Source organism: Pseudonaja textilis, chromosome 18 (assembly GCF_049901715.1).
Source record: "Pseudonaja textilis isolate UNSWEBS1 chromosome 18, rPseTex1.2, whole genome shotgun sequence".
Lineage (NCBI taxonomy): Eukaryota > Metazoa > Chordata > Lepidosauria > Squamata > Elapidae > Pseudonaja > Pseudonaja textilis.
In genome coordinates, this window is record NC_142007.1 from 5,408,685 (window position 1) to 5,429,961 (window position 21,277).

General features: G+C 50.1%; 1 protein-coding gene across 15 annotated transcripts in view; it reads right to left on the minus strand.

Annotated features, from left to right (window-relative positions):
- Positions 1–21,277, minus strand: part of CASZ1 (castor zinc finger 1) — a 267,041-nt gene that overhangs the window by 17,269 nt on the left and 228,495 nt on the right. For 8 of the 15 annotated variants that reach the window (XM_087915046.1, XM_087915047.1, XM_087915042.1 and 5 more), the window contains 4 exons: positions 11,855–11,945; positions 7,718–7,882; positions 3,531–3,742; positions 1,176–2,041 (listed from right to left, as the gene is read on the minus strand). In XM_087915046.1, the coding sequence (XP_087771172.1) occupies positions 1,176–2,041; positions 3,531–3,742; positions 7,718–7,882; positions 11,855–11,945 (1,334 nt within the window). The remainder of the gene's footprint in view (positions 1–1,175; positions 2,042–3,530; positions 3,743–7,717; positions 7,883–11,854; positions 11,946–21,277) is intronic. The other 7 variants (XM_087915048.1, XM_026715856.2, XM_026715852.2 and 4 more) reach the window with 1 other exon arrangement.

Genomic DNA, 21,277 nt, shown 5'->3' on the forward strand with positions numbered 1-21,277 from the left:
ACACAGAAAACAACCCTCCGCCCTGCACCCAGGCCGTGCGAGGAAGAGAGAGAGGCCGGGTTGGCTGGTCAGCATTTATTGCCAGGCTGACGTGATGGGGTTTGACGTCCATCCCTGGTGTGGAAATTCTTCAAGTGATAATTATTGCAAAAATTATGTCAAAGTTGTCCAAGCTGTGGGCTCTTTTAAAGGAGAAGGACGGAAGGAGAGCGAGGGGGAAGATCGGATGCTCTGCGCCAGCTGTCATAACTCATTTGTGGGGCTGCCTCTTAAACGTTTATTAAAGATGCCGTTAAACGTTGAGGGAATGTGGCAGCTCTGGACCGCGAGTCGAGCCCCTTCCCAGTCCCCGGCCTCCATGTTGCCTTGGTGACTGGCACCGGCCTCTCCACCGAGCATGCCCAGAAGGAACATGTCTGCCATGTCAGCTCGATCGAAAATGACACCCAATCCCATTGGTTCCCAACCCGCCTGACTCCCCCCCCCACCTCTCGGCCCCAAATGTGGGGTCTCGAACGAGCGGCCGCCTACCCCCAGCTCCTCCTTGGCATCAAACCGCCGACTCTCGTTTGGCAAAGAGGGGGGGGTCCCCAAAAGGAGGCTGAGACCCCCCCACACCCATACCCCTGAGCGAAGGCAAGGAGAAGGACCCTCCCTGCACGCGGGGATGGCTTAAACCACGACAGGGGAAAGTTGCTGACGGCAATGTGTCCGCTGAGCTTCTCGCAACTACGCTAAAATATTAATTTGCCCAGAGGCACTTCGGCTGATGGGGAACTGCTACGCCGACAGCAAGTGGCTTTTTATTAAATAAATAAATAAATAAATAAAGGGAGGTGGGGTCGAAATAGATCCATCAATGGCCACTCTCCCTTGTTAAGGAAGATTTGCCCCTCCCCGATTGCCCTGTTTTTTTAAAAAAAATAATGTGAAGAATAAAAGGCTTCCTGAGAAATTAGCTATTTTTCCTCCTGTGCCAAACTGGACTTGAAAGGTTGGGAAAAAAAATTCAGTCCGGCAGAAGGGCTACTTGTAAGCTGCCCAAAATGTGGATCTTCAGATCTTGGCTTAATGGCAGGGGATCCCTCCTTCTTCTCCATGGGAGAGGACACGCTGGATCACTTCCCCTTTTGGAATTTCTCCCATGAACTAGTCCAAGGAAGAGAGTGACTCACCTGCTTCTGTCATGGAGGACTTCAGAGCCGCCGCCGCTAACCGAGCCATCATGGGCGAAATCAACCCTTTGCTGGCCGAGATCTTCTCCATGATGGAGGCCGCTGGAGTCGGTGAAGAGGTGGCCGCCCCCTCGCCGGAACCCGAGAGGGCCGGGGAAGGGGAACCGGCGGAAGACGCCGGATTGGTACTCGGCGTGCCAGCGGCTAGCAAACTGCTGGAACTGGTGGGCAGTTGGGCCGAGACCCGGCCGGGGAGCATGGGGAAGTAAGAGCTGGCCGTTCCCGGAACAGCCGCGTTGGGCAGCGCCAGGCCCAAAGGGATATTGCTTGGGAGAGCTTGAGACAGCAGGACGGGCATCTTGGAAGCCGAGGGTATGTTGCCGGCGGGTTTGCTGGTGGCTTGCGAGGCGGCCAGCTCTGTGGCTGAGGTGGAGGGGGTGCCCGGCACGATCAGGGAGACGGAAGACTGCTGACTGGTGGGGGAGGCACTCAGGCTGGAGTTCTTGGAGCTCATGGCAGAGAAGTCGATCAGGTCGTCATTGCTGGACTCCTCCTGCTCGTTCTCCTTGGCGCCCAGCAGCGAGGCGGGCAAGCCCAGCATGCCCGAGCTGCGGATGTGCCGGCGCTCATGTTTGCGCTTGTGCGAGGTCATCTGGCTGGTGGAGGTGAAAGTGAAGCCGCAGCCGGGGCGGATGCAGTGGAAGTGGTTGGTGGCCTTGCTGTAAACGCAGCCCTCGTACTTGCACTCCTCGTACTTGTAGAACTTCTTGAAGCCGTCCTTGGCGTAGGCGTCGTCCTTGATGTGGTAGCTCTTGTGCTTCTCGATGTCGCACTTGTTCTTGAAGGTGAAGGTGCAACCGGGCCGCCTGCGAGAGAGCAAAGGAGGGGTCAGGCCCAGGAAGAGCCCTTTCACTTGCCTGGCCCCGCGGGATGGTGAAACTCCCCCGCCCTCAAAGTGGTCGATCCCTCAGAGCTAGAGGCCGGGCAGCTGAGTGTGTTCTGATTTGGGATCTCGGCTCTGCAGCATTTCAGGCAGAAATTCACTAGAATTGGGGTCCCCAACCCGCTGGGCTGCGGTCCGCGACTGGGCTTCGGGCTGTTCAGAACTGGGCCGCCTGATGCATCAAGGACACACCCGTGTACCCTTCTCCTTTGCCCAAGCAGCAGGGGAGCGCATGTGCATGCATGGTCCATTTGTGTGAGCGGTGAGCACGCTTGCCGTTCGTGCAAATGGAGGGTTTGTGGGTGCATGCTTGCCTGCCTCTCGCCCGGAACCATTCCCTCTCCCCTCCTCCCCCCACTGGCCCGCAAAGTCAGAAAGTTTGGAGAACTCCGCGCTAGGGGTTGAACTGTGGCCTGCCAGCCAAGCAGGAAGTCAGGACACGAGCCTCTTCGGAGACAAGGGGCAATTCACCCATCTATTTCCTGAAATTATCTGGACTTTCCTTCTTTGGCCCCACTTCTAAAACCTGTGGGCTCCAACCTCCAGCAATAATGCACGGACACATTTCTGGGCCTCCGAGAGGTGCACCTTCGAGCAAGCAAGACGCATCAGAGCCAAGGATACTGAAAGGCCCCAACTGTCGTCCGAGGACAACGCAAATATGACCACTAATCTTCCTCAGATCTTGGGCCTAGAACAACCCCCGGTCTATGGACCAGCAACGGGCCACAACATGCCTGAAACCGCTCTGAGCAAACAAGCAAAGCCCCATCTGTGGGAGGTTGGCAGCACGTGAAACCACGCCCCCCTCCGGTCCATGGAAAAATCTCCCTCCACGGAACTGGTCCCTGGTGCCCCAAAGGTTGGGAGCCACGAATCACCGAGATCAGGGGTTTGCAACCTTCAACACTCCTAGAGCCATCAGAAAACATTGGGAGCCACAAAACCTGGGTGGGCATGGCCAACTTGTCATTCCTACCCAGTTACATGACCCCGCTCTGCCACGCCTACCCAAGTTTTGTGGCTCCCGGTGTTTTCTTTTTTTGTGGAAAATGGGTCTCTCTCCCTCCCTCTCATTTCTGTTTTTTGTGTTTTACTTTCTCAGGCCAGGCGAGGAGTGACTGGGAGGGCAGGTGGGGCGGGGCCAGTCAGTGCTGGGATCATTCAACAGGGAGTCACAGCAGAGGGCCCAAAGATCCACATGCGGCTCCAGAGCCTCCGGTTGCCGACACCTGACCTAGACGGATCACCATGAGCTGTCCTTTCCCCCGATACAGCCAAGGGAAGGCAAGGCCTTGTCCACAGCCCATCAAATGTTTTCCTGCCTCAGTCCTAACCGATGCTGGGCAGAGCTCTCGCGCGGAGGGGGAGGAAAAAAAAAACGTACGGAAGGTTAAGGGATGCCCACCTACCCAGCGAGAACCTTTTTTTCCTCTCGCCCCCGTGCCCACCTGCAGTGGAAGTGGGTGGTCTTCTGCCCATAGAACTGGCAGTCCACCGTGCCGCAGTCTTCCGTGGCCCGGAACCGCTGGAAGCCGTCGTTGATCAGCTGCGTGTTCTTCTTGTGGAAGTTTTCGTGGGTCATTACGTCGGAAGTGCTGGTGTAGACCTTGTTGCAACCCACCTGAGGAAGGGAGGGGAAAACCACGGCAACTAAAGTCAGGAAGCTGCAGAGTTTTCCTGACACTGACAACAACTTGATCTGTGGAACAGCTTTGCTTTCCAGAGGTTGTGAATTCTCCAACCCTGGAAGTGTTTTTGGACAACCCTTTGTCTCAAATGGTGCAGGGCTAGGGGTCCCCAAACTTGGCCACTTTAAGACTTGTGGACTTCAACTCCCAGAATTCCCCAGCCAGCATGGAAGGAAAGGAAGGAGGGAAGGGAGGAGAAGAGAGGAGGGGAAGGAAGGGGAAAGGAAGGGAAGAGAGGAGGGAAGGGAAGGGAAAGGAAAGAAGGGAAGAGAGGAGGGGAAGAGGGCAGGGGAGAGAGGAGAGGAGAGGTGGGAATTCACTTGGAAAACAATAATCGCTCATATAAAGTGGAGAAATGAGCTGGTGTCTCTTTCAGCCTACAACCCTCTCCGTTATTGGGACTGGGGTCTGGACTAGCAGAAGGACCCGGCCAGGGACTGGCTTGGTTTTAAGGCTGCCCCTGTCTTGCAGAAGGGAAGCAGGAATGCAGGACGTCTCTCTCTCTCTCTCTCTCTTCCCAGCTCGGGGCAAACTTGCCATATTGAGTAAAATTCCAGGAGAATCTGACAACACCAATGTGCCCGATGAGAGAGAGAGAGAGAGAGAGAGAGAGAGAGAGAGAGAGAGAGAGAGAGAGAGAGGAAGAGAGAGGGAGAACGCCCCTGCTTTCTCTACCTCATTCTGAGGCTCCGGTGCCAACGCCTGTACCTTCTCAGATGTTCAGAAGTTGAAGCAAGCCAAACACACACACACACACACACAGGCACACACAAGTTCACCTTGGGTGGAGAGAAAAGCATCTGACAAAGAGAGAGAGAGAGAGAGAGAGAGAGAGAGAGAGAGAGAGAGAGAGGTGTGTGTGTGTGTGTGTGTGTGTGTGTGTGTGTGTGTGTGTGCAGCTATTCTGAAACTACTTCCAATCTAATAAGGGCCTCTTCCCCCATCCACCACTGACACCTTGAAAAAAGACAGACCCAGAATGGCATTAAAAGAAGAAATTAAACACACACACACACACAACTCCTGGTGAATAATTTGCAATAGGTCTAATTGTGGTTAAAGCATGAAAAATGTCTCATTGATATAAACAACTAACTGCTTTTTGGTCCAGGCCAATTATGGACATGAAAAAGGGGAAGGGCCTTCGCAGAGAGGCTTGTTGAGGCCAAATGCTGCTATTTAAGAGGTTTAGAATAACCAGAGTTTGGAAGGGACCTTGGAGGTCTTCTAGTCCAGCCCCCTACACCACTTCAGGCAAAGGGTGGTCGAATCTCTTCTTAAAAACCATCAGTGTTGGAGCATCCTCAACTTCTGGAGGCGAGTTGTTCCACTGGTTAAATGTTCCCAACTTTCAGGGAATTTCTCCTTAGTTCTACGTTGGTTCTCTCCTTGGTTAGTGTCCATTGCTTCTTGTCCTGCCTTTTGGTGCTTTGGAGCAAGGGTCTCCAACCGTGGCAACTTTAAGGCTTGTGGACTTCAAACTCTTTGCTGGCTGAGGAATTCTGGGAGTTGAAGTCCACAATTTTTAAAGTTGCCGAGGTTGGAGACCCCTGCTTTGGAGAACAGCTTCACACACCCCTCTTGTGGAAGCCCCAGAGCTATTGGAAGACTGCTCTCACGTCACCCCTGGTCCTTCTTTTCATCAAACTGGAACACCCCCAGTTCCTGCAACTGTTCTTCGTAGGTTTGAGCCTGGAAAGCAGGGTGGGGGGGTGGGGAGGGAAGGGGGATTTTGCAGTATCCTTCCCCTGCCACGCCCACCAAGCCACGCCCACAGAACCCGTAGTAAAAAAAAAAGAATCTGGATCCCATCTCTGGTTTTAACCTCTTTTTTTTTTTTTTTTTTTTACATCATGGCTAAACCGGATGCCGTATTTCCAAGCATGGTCCTACCGAGGCCTTATAAAGCGGTATCAACACTTCACCTGATCTTGACTCTATTGGCTCTCCAATGGGGGAATTTGCAATGTTGTGACACCATGTTTTGCCCTCCCATTAAGATGGATACTGGCTTCCAAACCCTTCAAGGCTTTCCACGTCGGCCTCCCTTCCAGAGAAATTCCTTCGCTCCAGAAGTGCCGCTTGCTGGTCTGCGGCCTTTCTCTCTCTCTTTAAGCGGAGGAAAGCCTCTTGGAGTCCTCGCCTTACAACGAAGTTTGTTTAGCGACCGTCCAATGTCACAGCGGCACTGAAAAAGGTTGACTTGTGACCGTTTTTCAGAGTGAGGACCTTGGGAAGTGTCCGTAGGATTGGGCGATCCCAATTCGCTGACCTCGTACTTACGACCGGCATTGGGTCCCGAGGTCGTGTGATTTCCTCCCCGCCCCCCCCCGCTTCTGAGACCTTCTGACGAGTAGGAAGCCAGATTCGCTTAACGACCAGGTCTACTATAACTGAACTGCTGAGATTCGCTTCATCACCGGAACAAGAAAAGGGTGGTAAAATGGGACCAGGCTCACTTAACGAAGGTCTTGCTTAATGGCGGGGAGGTTGAGCGCCGTTGTTCAAAAAGGGAGCCAAAGCCGTGGTGTCAAAGCCAATCTGCCTCCCCCCCATTTTACTTGTCAGAAGGTCGCAAAAGGAGAACACGTGACTCTGGGAGTTGGCCGCAAACAGAAATTGTGGGCTTCATCGTGGTCGTTAAGTCGAGGACCACTTGAATTACCGCGGCTGCAGCGGCTGGAGTGGATGCGGATAGAGCGACCCAGGGCCAGGTGCAAATCCCAAACTCACTTCAGTCCCAGCAGCTGAATTCCTAATCGTACGGCCAGGCCGGCGACATCTGTCCCAGCTGCTTAACTCGCCGTGGACAAAAATGGCTGCCAGCCCAGGAGGAATCGGAAAGGATTCAAGTTCTCCGCTCGGGGTTGAACCAAAACCAAACTTCCCATCAAACGCTCCCTCCCTCTGATCTTGTCTCTGAACCTGAGCTGCTATTTAATATTTGATGGGCGCAGCAATCCGGCCACGAAGGAAGCAACCTGGAGCGAAAGAGCAGCCGGCTCTTAGCACCGCGAGGTCACCTCCCCCTCGACAGAGAGTAAGGTCTGAGTTGAGGAGGAGGAGGAGGCCTCTCGCTGAGAGGTGCCCGGAGTGCCATACTCCCCAGGGGTGGGATTCAAATTTCTTAACAACCGGTTCTGTGGGCATGGCCTTATTTGTGGGTGTGGCTTTGGTGGTCATGTGACTGGCTGGGCACGGCTTGTATGTAAATATTGTAAATATATATGCAAAGATTGAATTTTTTATTTTCAAAAACGAGCAACTTTTACCCCAAATCAGGCAAAGCAGGCAGGCAGATTGAGCCGCTTGCAGAATCACAGATTCACTCAGAGATCTACCTCTCTGCAATCTGCTGCCTGAGTCTGCACTGAAAAATAGAAGCTTCAATCCTAAGGAAGGTTCAGCTCTGCTCTCAGGCCACTTCTCCCTCCCCCAACCAGGGGAGATGTACACGCATGCACAGAAAGGTGCAAGGCGTGCAGGTGGGCACACACACATGCATAGAAACATGCAGCGCGCAGAGACGTATGGTGGTGTGCATAGGGATAGTGCGTCTATGCGCAGGGAGAACGGTGGGGGCGCGTGCATTGCCTTATGAGTGTTGTCACATGAGGACGGACAGGTTAGCCACCGCTGCTCTAAGCTGATCATTGGACCTTGTTTCTTTACTACCAGATCGGGTGAACCAGGTCAAACTGGTATATCTCACCACGGCCTTGTGAGGGGGTGGGAGGAACTCAAAGGAAAAACCCACCAGTTATCCCTTCTGGAAAAACGCATCCCGTTGCATGATGTCGATCTGCAGAAAAGGGGATTATCTCCCCCCCAAAATAAAGTCTCGGTTTCGGCGGGGATGGAACCCGTTGTTGGCCCTGATCCTTGGCCGTCCCAAGCTGGCCATTTACCTGCATGCAGTGGTAATGTGTGCTTTTCCCATTGAGGTGGCAACCGTGATAGTAGACGCTGCAGTCGTCCAGGGGGCTGAACCGCATGAAGCCGTGCTGCAAGGAGTTGTCCCGCTTCTTGTGCATGTTGTAATGCCGGATGACATCCTGCTTACTGGTGAACCTCTGAGGGGGGAGAGGGAGAAGCAGAAGGTGAGGAGTGGGAGGGGAGGAAGGTCCCAGAGATGGATAGGTACAACTTCTAGAAAACAAAATCTTCACCAGACCAATTCTCGAATACGGCTCATCTGCCTGGAATCCACACTGTATAATGGATTGAGCGAGTCCAGAGGTATTTCATGAGAAGAGTCCTCCACTCCTCTGCTCGCAATAGAATACCCTACACCACCAGGCTTGAAGTACAACCTAGAACTACGCTGCCTAACCATCTGACCTAAGCTTAGTGCACAAAATTGTCTGCTACAACATCCTACCCGTCAAAGACGACTTCAGCTTCAACCGCAATAACACACAGGCAAACAACAGATGCAAACTCAAAGTAAACCGCTCCAAACTCGATTGCAGAAAATATGACTTCAGCAACAGAGGGGTCAATGCCTGGAACCCACTACCTGACTCTGTTGTTACATCCTCAAACCCCCAAAACTTTTAACCTTAAACTGTCTACTGTGGGCCTCACTCCATTCCTAAAAGGTCTGTAAGGGGCCGTGCATAAGTGCACCAGCATCCTCACTGTCCCTGTCCTATCGTTCCCATTTATTCGTACTCATGTATCCTGTATATACTTATAACCCGTTTATACTTCTATGTTTATGTTATGTTCATACTTATATGGTGGTGCGTTTGGGACATGTGCTGAAAAGAAACCCTTGCCAAAGCCGGGCTGAGTTCACAGAACATGCTTAGAACCCAAAATCAGCTAGAAATGTAGCCTCTGCATGCGTGCGATATGCTAAACCTGGATGGTTTGAATCCAGTTTGATGGCACCGACAGGTTAGCAAACCTACTCTTGGGTTCCTTTCCAGTACCAACTTAATTTACAGGACGTAAGTGATTAATTCTCTTTTGAAAGTAAAAGGCCTGATGAGAAGGACTGCCAAGATGGCCGAACCTGCAGAAACAGGGAGCAATTGGGGTGTGGGCACCCGCTCAAGGCCAGATCCTCCCAAACTTGACCACTCATCAAAGGCACAGGCACAGAGGAGTGAGTTCAGCTGCTGGGATGGAGGTGGAATTTCTGAGCGTGATTGCTTCAAAATCCAGATGGGGAGTTGCGCCTCTCGCCCCTTCCTCCAACCCTTCCTTCGTCAAAAGGAGGAATAAATCTTCATCTGGCTCTATCACTTTGATTAAACTTGGGGATATACACACAGGAGCGGCAAGGAAGCTCCGAGGAGCAATTTCCCTGGAATGCTGTGGCCACATCCTGCTAATAATCTGCAGCCACTTATTCCAGAGCGTTTTTAAAGCAGGGGTGGCAACTTTAAGGCTTAAAGTCAAAGACTTGGCGGGCTGGGGAATGCTGGGAGTTGAAGTCCACAAGCCGAGGTTGGATAGCTCTGCTCTAGAACCATCCGAAAACCACAGCAAAGCTTTACACTCTCGTGGGGGTCAATCTTTTCTTGAAGCAGGGGCCTTTTCTTCACCCCCCAACTCTCTGCTCCTTAAGAGCTATTTGTTGTGGTTCACTGGCAGCAGATGCGGACGGCTGAGGAGAGCGAGGACTCGGATGAGGGGCCAGGACCATTAGGGAGTGGGCTGCTGCCTTCAGAGATTGGGAAGGGCTGGCAGCAGTGATGAGGAGGTTCCCGAGGAGCCTGTGCCAAGTGCACATATACGCAGGATAGCTTGTAGGAAAGAGCAGCTGCAGCAGCACGGGCGACTCAAGAGTAAGGCTGCAAGGTAATGGCCCCTCCTTCAAGCAGATAAAAACCAGCTGTGAAAGGAACATACTTTGCAGAAGGCAAAGACATTTTGAAACTCCAGCCTCATGGACATTCCAGTATCCTGAGTTTGTATTTGAAGGCCTTCTCTGCGGACATGCGAGCTGTCGCACTAGCTCAGCTCCACCATGAAGGCGTGCACACTTCCTGCCGACCGAGTCTCTGCAATGCATGCGTGGGGAGGTGGGGCGCATGCATAGGGGCAGGGCACATGTGTGTGTGTGGGGCACTTGCGCATTGCCTTTTGGGGGTTTGCGCAAAGGTGCACTTTGGGCACTTGGTGCTGAAAAGGTTATCCATCACTGCCCTACACGATTCCAGACAAGTGGTTGTCCAGTTCTCTTCTTAGAAGCCTCCAGTGATGGGAGCACCCACAGCCTCTGGTGGCAAGTAGTTCCCCTGGTTAATCGTCTTCACCGTTAGGAAGTTTCTGTTTCATTCCAACTAGCTTCTCTCCTTGGTTAGTTTCCATCTGCTATTTCTTCTCTTGCCTTCAGGGGCTTTGGAGACACACTTCTCCCTGCGTGTGCCTGGCTTCCCACATCCTCACTGCCATCCACAGCCTCTCAGGCTGGAGGTGGGGGGGACAAAGCCAGTTCCCCCTCTTCCCCCGCTCCGCAATTGCAGATTCTGGAGAGCGCCAGGGAAGAAATCCGTGGCAGCTATTCCTGGGAATCCCGTCGATCATACAGCCACAGCCTTAAGGATCCGGGCGGGGAGGGGAGAGAAAGGGGGGGCTGACCACACACACACAATAAAGTGTCAAAGCCAACCCTGTGAATTGGAGGGTAAACAAATGCAGCATGTGACAACGGAGGAGCCGGCTTGACAAGGGTGTCTTTGGCAGCTCTCCCGGCCGGGGCCCTTCCAATTTCTGTCTCTTCCTCCACATCCTGCTTCTCTTCCAATTTCCTCCAACCCAGTGGCTACTGAAGGTCACCTGGGGGTTCTGTGTCCCGGGGGAAACGGCCACCAACTGGTGGTCCATGGACCACTGGTGGTTGGCGAGAAAATGTTGGTGGTTCGCAAGAAAAATTATTTGCATTTTTTTAAAAATATTGCATTAAAATCAGGGGTCCTCAAACGACGGCTCTTGGGGCAGATACTTTCTTTCTTTTCATTTTCTTTCTCTTCTTTCCTTTTTTCCTTCCTTCCTTCCCTCCCTCCTTCCCTTCCCTTTGCCACTAGCACTGATGATGTTACCTAATTGGGGCCATGAAACGTCTGCAAGAAAACAACCAAGCTCAGAGAACACCAAGGACCCCTTCTGTCAACCCTTCTCTCCTTCCTTCCTCCCTTCCATTGGTCCCATCCCTTCCATCTCTCCTTCCTTCCTTCCCTCCTTCCCTTTCTCCTTCCTTCCTTCCTTCCTCCCTCCCTGTTAATAGTACTTATGAGGTTAATCCTAAGCTACAAATATCCTTCCTTCCTCCCCCACCCTCTCCCTTTGATACTAGCACGGATGATGTTACCTAGTTAGGTAATGAAACATCTGCAAGAAAACGATCAACCTCATAGAGCACCAAGGACTCCTCATGTTAACCCTGAGCTACAAATATTCTCCTTCCTTCCTTCCTTCCTTCCTTCCTTCCTTCCTTCCTTCCTTCCTTTCTTTTTCTTTCTTTCTTTTCTTCCTTCCTTCCTTCCTTCCTTCATTTGATTTGTCAATCACTTACAAGATGATAGGTATAAGTATAAACATGAGTAAGAATACAGGAAATATGTTTGAATCAATGGGGACAATAGGACAGGGACGGTAGGCACGTTGGTGCGCTTATGCTCGCCCCTTACAGACCTCTTAGGAAAGGGGTGAGGTCAATGGTGGATGGTTTAAGGTTAAAGGGGTGGGGGTTAGTTAGAGGATGTAACAACAGAGTCAGGGAGTGCGTTCCAGGCCTTGACCCCTCTGTTGCTGAAGTCGTACTTCCTGCAATCGAGTCTCCAGTCGGGGTTCCACTGCACCAGATTTAGGAGTTCAATCCTCATGTTTGGAACAGATTCTCCTGTTCGAGCAGGGAGTTGGACTAGATGACCTCCAAAGGTCCCTTCCAACTCTTGTTATTCTATGAGAAGATTATTTAAGTCTTCGTTTCCCTGCCCCGCCACCAACACACACACTTTTAGAGCTGCTTTCTGAAGCCTCCCCTGGGGTTCTTTTATTTATTTTATTTATTACAGTATATGCTCTTTTACCTGGTAGTTGCACTCTGGATCAAGGCAGTGGTAATGCTCCCGATACTGGTACGCACAGTGGATATGCCCGCAGTGCTGGCTGCCGGAAAACCTGGGCGTAGGAAGAAGGAAGGGAGGAGGTTACGTAGGTCGGGAATAAAACGGGCCGTGGCTTCCCCTTCCCCACCCATCCCCTCCGTTAGACACCGGTCCGTTTCAAAGCAGCTTGCAGAAGAGTTGGAGTCCCGGGTTTGGGCTCAGAGGAATTGACACGAAACGGCAATTGACGCCACCGAGTGGTTGCAATCTCCAGGCGTAGCGTTCCTATGCCAGGAGGGGCAGAGGGCACCCTATTCCCACTGCATTTCTCACCTCCTTATGGACCGAAGGTACAAGTACAGAGGAGGGTTGTGATGGCCAACAAAGCCCATGTGGGTCGACACGCAAGCTGCAGGCAAACTTACCTCACTGCGGCATGCGCACGCCTCCCAGCTGATTTTCGGCGGGTTTGAGGCCTTTTTTTCGGCCTCCCAGTGGCTTGAGGAAGGCCTCTGAAGGCTTTGCAGGCTGAAAAATAGGCCCGTTTTCGTCACTTCCTGTATTTCCGGAAATACCGGAAGTGACGAAAACGGGCCTATTTTTCGGCCTGCAAAGCCTGCAGAGGCCTTCCTGAAGCCACTGGGAGGAGGAAAAAGGCCTCAAACCAGCCGAAAATCAGCTGGGAGGCGCAGTGCAGGTAAGCAGGTGGTGGTGGGGAATTGCGCACGCATGCGTGGGGAGTGCGGGGGTGGGGCGTGCATTGCCTTCTGGGTGCTGGCATGTAAGCGTGCGCAGAGTTTTTGGCACAGAAGCCCAAAAAGGTTAGTCACCACTGGATTAGGGGAAATCTGGCTCGAAAACAGTAACCGGGAGAGGGACTCCTAATGGATGATCCCTTAAATATGAGCCAGCCGTGTGCAGCAGCAGCTCCAATAGCTACTACTAGAGCAGGAAGTCTTCAAACTTGACAGCTTTTAAGACTTGTGGACTTCGACTCCCAGAATTCCTCCTCCAGTCATGTTAGCTCAGGGGTTCTGGGAGTCAAGGTCCACAAGTCTTAAACTGACCAAGTTTGAAGACCCTTGAAAGTAGAGGCACAGCCTCAAAATCACGTAAAGTCATGAGTACCGCTTTAGTAAAGCCTTAGTAAGGCCCCACCTGGAATGCTGCATCCGGTTTTGGTCACCATGGCTGAATTTGTACGTGGACTTGCGGTGGGGTGGGGGAAACAACCTTGGTTGGGCCACTCAGTTTTAGGTCCTCTCCGGCTCCAAGATATTATTGACCACCCCAAAGATCCCACTGAGATGCTGAGAGGAAGAATCCTCAAAATACAAAGCTGCAGTTCAGAAGAACTGCACAACTTTATCTTGGTGGTGACTTCAAGCCTCGAATTGGATTTTCAAATCATGAAGAATCATGAGGGACAGGACCTGCCTTTTTCTTAATCAACCCTAACTAAATCTCCAGATGTCCAGGAGGCTGGATTTTCTAGCACCCCTCCCGGGGGATAGTGCTTTTTTTGATCAAATGTACCTGCAGCATGAAACAACGCCTGGTAACCTGTGCTACAGCCCCACTGAGAAGCAGAGTAAGGTTTCAATCAGAATTAGAATAGAGCTGGGAAGGACCTTGGAGATCATCTAGTCCAACCCCTTGCTCATGAAGGAGACCCTACAGTACCATTTCGGATCAATGAATGTCTAGTTTCTAGATCTGACTGGACCAAAGAATGCCACCGGTCATAAATCTGAGACAATTGTCAAGCATCTGAATGGGAATCATGTGATGCCGCAATGGTCGTAAGTATAGGGCCGTTGTAACTTCAGAAGGTCGCTAAACGAACCATTGTTGAGTCGAGGACTTCCTGCCCAGGTTTGACAAGACAACCTTCCAAAAAAAGGAAAGGAACGAAAAAATCAGGTGAGCAGGTAGAATGGCTGCAAAAAAAAAACTTAATAAAGTTTCACCTATGGCATTTGCAAATAGCGCAGGAAGAGATGTCCACCCGCCGTCTGAGAGAGAGAAAGAAAGAGAGAGAGAGAGAGAGAGAGAGAGAGAGAGGGAAGGGGAAAAAGGAGATATCTGGAGCAAAAAGCGGGGGGAGAGAAGGAAGGAAGGGATAAGAGATAAAAACAGACCTTTTGTGATGACCCAGGGTGGGATACAAAACAAACACAGCCACAGAAAACAAGGGGAAGCCTCTTTTATTCCTTCACTTTGCTTCCAAGCTCTGAATACCTTTGACGGAAGACCAAAAAAACTCCCGCACAAACAGTTACACGGAGAAGGAAAAAAGCAACACGAACCAGACAAGATAAGGGCTGGAGGATGTTCACAAATAACACACACTGGGAAGGACGCCAAACTCAGAGAGGAACCATAAACTAGAGATATTTCCACGCTTTGTTTCCAGCTTTCGCCAGTACGCAGGTCCATCCTCTTATTCAGTTGTCACAGCAGCAGCCCATTGAAGGGGATCAAGGCCCTCTCCTCCCCCATAGACCACGTCTCTCCCTTATCCTCTCCTCCCTGCGTGCCCTAGGATGGAGAGGGGATGGGCCTGGGCCCTTCTCTGTCTGCCCAGCCGGCCTCTGCCCTTCCCCAGCCTCCTCCACAACCTCCGGAGCCACACTTCCACTCCCTGTTGGCTGTTCCTCCTCTCCCTCAGAGTCAGTCTCCACCGGGGCATGACACCTTTTGGAAAAAAAGACAGGATCCCCAAAAGCGCGTTAAGAGGATGCGGAGGTGGGCAGAGGAGGTCGCTTCCCTGCTTTGTGCCTTTTGAAAAAGCACAGCAATCCGGGGGGTTGGAAGGGACCTCTGAGGCCATCTAGTCCGAACCCCCCACTCCCCGGCTCCAGCAGGAGAACTTTTGTCATCGGGGGTCCATTTGGGGCCTCTAACAGAAAGGAACATTCCCAGGAAAGGGGAGGGGTTTCCTACGACAAGGCTGCCGTGCGGAGGAAGGCAGAGATAGTCCTTGACTTACGGCCACGATGGGAACCCCAAAATTTTGGGTTGCTAAACAAGAGGCCGCTGTTAAAGTGAGCTTTCGATGCCTTGTAAACTCAACTCTCATCCTCCCAAGTGGACGTGAAATCACATTTTTGCCCTCCCTTCTCCTCCCCTCCTCCCCATTTGGCAGAGTGGAGACAGAGGATGCTTGGACTATGTCACATCAAGGGTGTGTGTGTGTGTGTGTGTGTGTGTAGGGCAGGCCTCCAGCTCTGGGGGTTAGGGAACCTTCCCCCCCTTCTTCCTGCCCCCCCATTCCCCCCTTCCCCAGTTAATAGATTCCTGGAGGGCTGCCTCCTCTCTCTCTCTCTCTCTCTCTCTTTCTCTCTCTCCTTGGCTTCGCCCGACACTTGAAACAGTTCAAGTTATTAATTTTTAAAGGGCAGCATCTGCTGAGCTTCGGAAAGCGGGAAGCCTGGCACAGACGGGGCACGCTTGCTGACGCCATGCGCAAGAGGCGCACACCTGCTGGCTGCTCTCCCCCACACACTCCCCGCATACGCACACCCCACCGGTCCCAATTCCCCATGCGGCTTTTCATCCGTGCCAAACCACCCTGGCTTGCTGTGTTTGGGGACCCGGCTTCCATTTCAAAGGTTAACGGGTGAGCGACGTTTGGCAGGGAACTGACATGAGATCTCCAGGAAAGATCCCCACCTGGGGGACGGCCAGGGGATCAAGAAGATCTTCTTCCTATATAGCGGGGCTTCTCCAAACTGGGCGGCCTTTAAAGCCTCGAGGACTTCGACGCCCAGAATTCCTCAGTCATGGCTAGGAGGTACATATATTTCCCACACAGGGTTGAAACGGATAGGGCAATGGTGGCTAACCTTTCTGGACTCCTGTGCCAAAAATTGTGCACATGCTTACGCTTGCATGCCAGCACCCAGAAGGCAATGCGCGACCCCGCCCCCTGCATACGCGCGTGCAATTCCCCGCCCCCCCCGCACGACGCCTCACAGCCGATTTTGGGCTGGTTTGAGGCCTTTTTCTGCTTCCCGGAGGCTTGAGAAGGCCTCTGCAGGCCGAAAAATAGGCCCGTTTTGTCACTTCCAGTATTTCCAGAAATACAGGAAGTGACAAAACAGGCCTATTTTTCATCCTGCAAAGCCTGCAGAGGCCTTCCTCAAGCCTCTGGGGGGCAGAAAAGGGCCTCAAACCGGCCGGGAGGCACACACATGCGCCGTGAGGTAAGTTTGCCTGCAGCTCGTGTGCCGGCACAAATGGCTCTGCGTGCCACCTGTGGCACACATACCACAGGTTCACCATCATGCGGATAGGGGAACATATAGAGGACCTACCAAATTGGGGAAAATTGGGACTAAGAAGCATTTGTTTTCTCACCGTCTGTTTCAAGGACCACTGCTTCTTTGATCCTCAAGACACAAAATAAGGAACCATCCTTAGTGGGGTTGGACTAGAAGACCTCCAAGGTCCCTGCCAGCTCTGTTGTTCTATTCTAATACTAAATCCATGTTTTTCGTCATTAGGATCCTTCCCTGATCTTGGTGGTGGGGGGAGGAAACAGGGAACTGCATCACCCACTAAAGGAGAAAGGAAAACTAAATTTCCTCCATTATTAGAAAGGCCAGAGAGTCCACCAATTGAGATCCCTCGAATTAATAGACTGCATACAGTTTTGGTCACCATATTATTTTTAAAAAAAGGATGTTGAGACTCGTGGAAAGAGCGCCGAGAAGAGCAAACAAGATGATTAGAGGACTGGAGACTATAAAAACATACGAAGAACGGTTGCCGGAATTGGGTTATGTCTAGTTTAATGAAAGAAAAAGACTAGGGGGTGACATGACAGCAGTCTTCCAATATTTGAGGGGCTGCCCCCAAAAAGAGGAGGTCAAGCTATTCTCCAAAGCACCAAAAGGCAGGACAAGAAGCAATGGGTGCAAACTAATCAAGGAGAGAAGCAACCTGGAATTAAGGAGATTCTTCCTGAAAGTGAGCAATTAGCCAGTGGAACAACTTGCCACAAGAAGGGTGGTCCATCAGTGGAGGATTTTAAGAAGAGATTGGATAACCATTTGTCTGAAATGTTACAGTTTCCCAGCTGAGCAGGGAGTTGAACTAGAAGACCTCCAAGGCCCCATCCAACTCTTTTATTCTGTTATTATTGGTTTTTTTTAAAAAAATATCAAGTTTCCTACAGACAGAGAGGTAAAGCTACTGTAATATTACACCCCACAATCTTACAATTCTCTCTCATCATCTGATGCCCCAAAGGCCAGGTTAATCAGGCTTTAAGCTGGTTTCCACTGCTACCAGCTATAATCAAAACCAAACGGTGGTTTGATAAATATTTGATAGATAGATATTTGATAGATAGATAGAAAGATAGATAGATAGATAGGTAGAGCATAGAGAGAGAGAGAGAAAGAGAGTGAGCTTTCTTTATTTGAGTCTTGCTGTAAAAACTGCTACCAGCAATATTTTAGAGAAGTCGGATGCAAACTCTTAAATAAGTAAATAAGAGGAAAGACGGAATACGAGCACGATTGTACAAAAAGCCAATGGATTTATTTCTAACGTCTTCCTGTCCTGAGTAGGAAGCAGACGCTTAAAATCAAGAATATTGATAGATATTGATGCCACGGCAACAAATATTTTTATGGGGGGGGGAACCCATTATTTATTAATGCAGCCACGCTGTGACTCATGGGTTTCACCCAGAAAAGCACATTGGCCTCTGGTAACCAAACCATCACCTTTTCTTCAGCAGGGCTCACCCACATAATTAATGTTGGGAAAAGTCTGTGGCCTATTTAATTGGGGCCAGATTTTTTGTAGATCAGAAAGATGCTTAATTGATTCATCTAACCAACGAAGCAACTAAATATTAAAATCATTCATTATATGCTGTGGACTTGACATAACTTGGAGAGAGAGAGAGAGAGAAAGAGAGAGACCCCCTTACTTAAATTCCATTTCTACTTAATACGATAGCAGGTTTTAACATCGTAAAGGGGGGGGGGTGTTTCCCTTGTTTTCTAATCGATCATATTTTCTGATTTTATGCTTCTGCATCCAAAGTTTTACTGCCTTTGTGGCCACGATCCCGTCAAGCTGAAGAAGACTTCACCGAAAGCAATTCTGCAGGCAGCTGTCTGTCCCCCATGAATTTTCCACTGCAAAACAGCTCTTCAAACTAGAATTTTAGGAATTGTGCAAATGGATTGTCTCTTCAGAACGCGAGAGAAAACATCTAAGGACTGTTTCTTCGGCATATCTCCTATGAACGCAATGTAGATAGGTATCTTGTTTCAAATGAACAGTGGAAAATATATATATATTAAGAAGGGACTTGCCTTTTTGAGCATTGGATGGGGGGAAAAAAACCGCCAAAGAAACCTCTTAACAATTTCCCGTAACAAAGCGCAGCATCAACAGTCATTCCCTGAGACCACAGCCATGCCTCTCAACTGATATCGAGTGATTTTTTCCTATGTGGGGTAATCTTATAAAAACCTGTATCCTTTCCTGGGATGTGTGGAATCCTGCTTGGAAGGTCTGATGGAGAATTCCCAGGAATTCACGGGAAAAAAAATACTACAATTCTTCAAATCAAAAATCCGATATTGGAATGTATGGTGTATTCCCCCATATACCCCCAACCCCATATATCAAGGTTCTGGGAACATACTGCAGCATCAGACAACAACAACAACATCGATGATGATGAGGATGATCACTCAGACTGACTACAAACAACGTCACAACATTGTTGCTCCGATGGTACACTGGAACTTGTGTCACAACTACCATCTGCCTGTAGCTGGTGGGATCATAAGCTTGAAAAAGTGGTCGAAAATGAGCATGCTAAACTACTGTGGGACTTCTGAATACAGACTGACAAAGTTTTGGAGCAAAACACCCCGGATATCATGATTGTGGAGAAGAAAAAAGTGTGGATCGTCAACATTGCCATACCTGGTGACAGCAGAATCAGTGAGAAACAACTTGAAAAAAATCACTAGATATCAAGACTTGAGAATCGAACTGCAGAGACTCCGGCATAAACCAGTGCAGGTGGTTCCAGTGGTACTGGGCACACTGGGTGCTGTGCCTAAAGACCTAGGCAAGCACTTAAAAACAATTGGCGCTGACAAAATCACCCTTGGTCAGCTGCAGAAGGCCACCTTACTGGGATCTGCTTCCATAATCCGCCGATACACCATACAGTCCTAAACGCCTGGGAAGTGTTCGACTAGTGATTTGTGATACAAAACCCAGCATAGTTATCTCGTTTGCTGTGTGCACGGTCATTTTTGTGTATTATAATAATAATAATAATCTGAATCAGTTCACAACAGGGCAACCGTAGGAAAAAAAAAATCAAACTTAAAAGCAGGACAAAGCTGGGGACCACCTCTCCTTGCTTTTGACGACAATATTGTAATTGTAATATTCTCGTAAGCCGCCTTGAGTCGCCATGTGCGAATAGGCAGCGATATAAATTCCCTAAAATAAATAAATAAAAAAGATAGGCCAGCGTTCAAATGGGGACGACGTCTGGAGCACGCACTTGCCATTGCAAAACCCTCGTTTTTATTTCATTCCCTCGCTTGCCAGATTTGGCCAAGGCGACCGAGGAAAAACCCAGCGTAAATAAATACTAATAAAAATAATAAATACAGAAGTCAGCCTGCTTAGCAACTGTTTACACGCTCATTACTTTATAACGATGATGTGCATGACGGGGGAGAGAGGGGATCGAAAACACACACACAGACACACACACACACCCCAACCAACCGCCCAATACCAAACCCACCCCAATTACAAGTGATGGGTAGAAGGGAGGGGAAAGGCTTGTGTAAATAAATATTTAAGCAAGATCTGCAGCTGAACCATCTGTTAGGGCACCAATAATAATAAATAATGAGTCTGAAAGCAAAAAAAAAAAAAAGAAATGTAAATAGAGAGAGGATGAAAAAGACTCCGGCTGCACCTCAAAGAGGCTCGTTTTGGCGAGGTCCATAAAGGCGACTTCTCCCGACAGCTTTCCGCAGCGCCTCTTTGACCAAACCGTTTAAGCCCATGGAGCTCCAGAGAGATACAATGCAATCCCTCTCTGTGTGCACCCCCCCACACACACACCCAAATGTGGAGCTCGAAATCCCCATTTCCCAAAGGCACCACAGGGTGCATTCAATTAACTTAAAAGAGGCTGGACGGAGAGTTGGAGAGGTCCCGGCTGTCACGAGACTGGCAGGCTACGAAAGAAATCGTGAGAAAACACGCCAGTCATTTTCCCGGACGCTCCGTCGTTCCTTCCAACAGTTGCACATGTTACGCTTCGGAGGGTTTCATGGCGCAGGGTGAATCGAAGGGGTCTTGGGAGTGGGGAAGGCCAGGGGCTCTTCAAAGGCAGGGAGGATGTCACCAGCAAAATTGACACTGTCTCAGGTCGGGCACCGCCTGGACTTTGGCCCAAGAGATCGTCTCTCTCTTTCTCTCTTGTGTCTTTCTCTCTCTCTCTTTCTGTCCTTTCTCTCTTTCTGTCTTTCTTTCTCTCTCTTTCTGTTCTTTTCTCTCTTTCTGTCTTTCTCTCTGTGTCTTTCTCTTTCTCTGTGTGTGTCTTTCTCTCTTTCTCTTTCTGTCCTTTCTGTCTTTCTCTCTGTCTTTCTTTCTCTTTCTCTCTCTTTCTGTCTTTCTCTCTCTTTGTCTTTCTGTCTGTCTTTCTTTCTCTCTATGTTCTTTTCTCTGTCTTTCTCTCTCTGTCTTTCTCTCTCTGTGTGTGTGTCTTTCTCTCTTTCTCTTTCTGTCCTTTCTCTATCTTTGTCTTTCTTTCTTTTTCTCTTTCTGTCTTTCTTTCTCTCTTTCTGTTCTTCTTTCTGTCTTTCTCTCTCTGTTTTTCTGTCTTTCTCTCTGTGTGTGTCTTTCTCTCTCTCTCTTTCTGACTCTCTCTCTTTCTGTCTCTGTCTTTCTCTCTGTGTGTGTGTGTCCTTCTTTCTCCCTCTCCCCCCTCTCTCTCTTTCTCCCTCTCTCTCTTTCTTTCTTTCTCTCTCTCTCTCTCTCTCTCCCCCTTTTGACTTTTAACCCTAAGACAGCCTTGCTAATCTCGAGAAATGCCGGCTCTGATGGAAACTGAGAGAAGAAACTGCCTTTTGCAGCTGGCAAAGGACAAACCCTCATCTCTCCTTGTCTTGTATGAGAGAGAGAGAGAGAGAGAGAGAGAGAGAGAGAGAGAGAGAGACAGCTTAAAATAATGAGCTTATGACTGCTAATCAAGCTGGCCCCACCGTGTGATTTAAGGGCCCCGAGGGGAAGGACTTCGGGCAGGGAAAACAATGAGCAGAAGAAAGTGTGCTCCGTGTGTGCGCTCGTGTGCGGGTGGGCGCAAGAGACGTGCATCGGAGTTGCCCTTCAGAT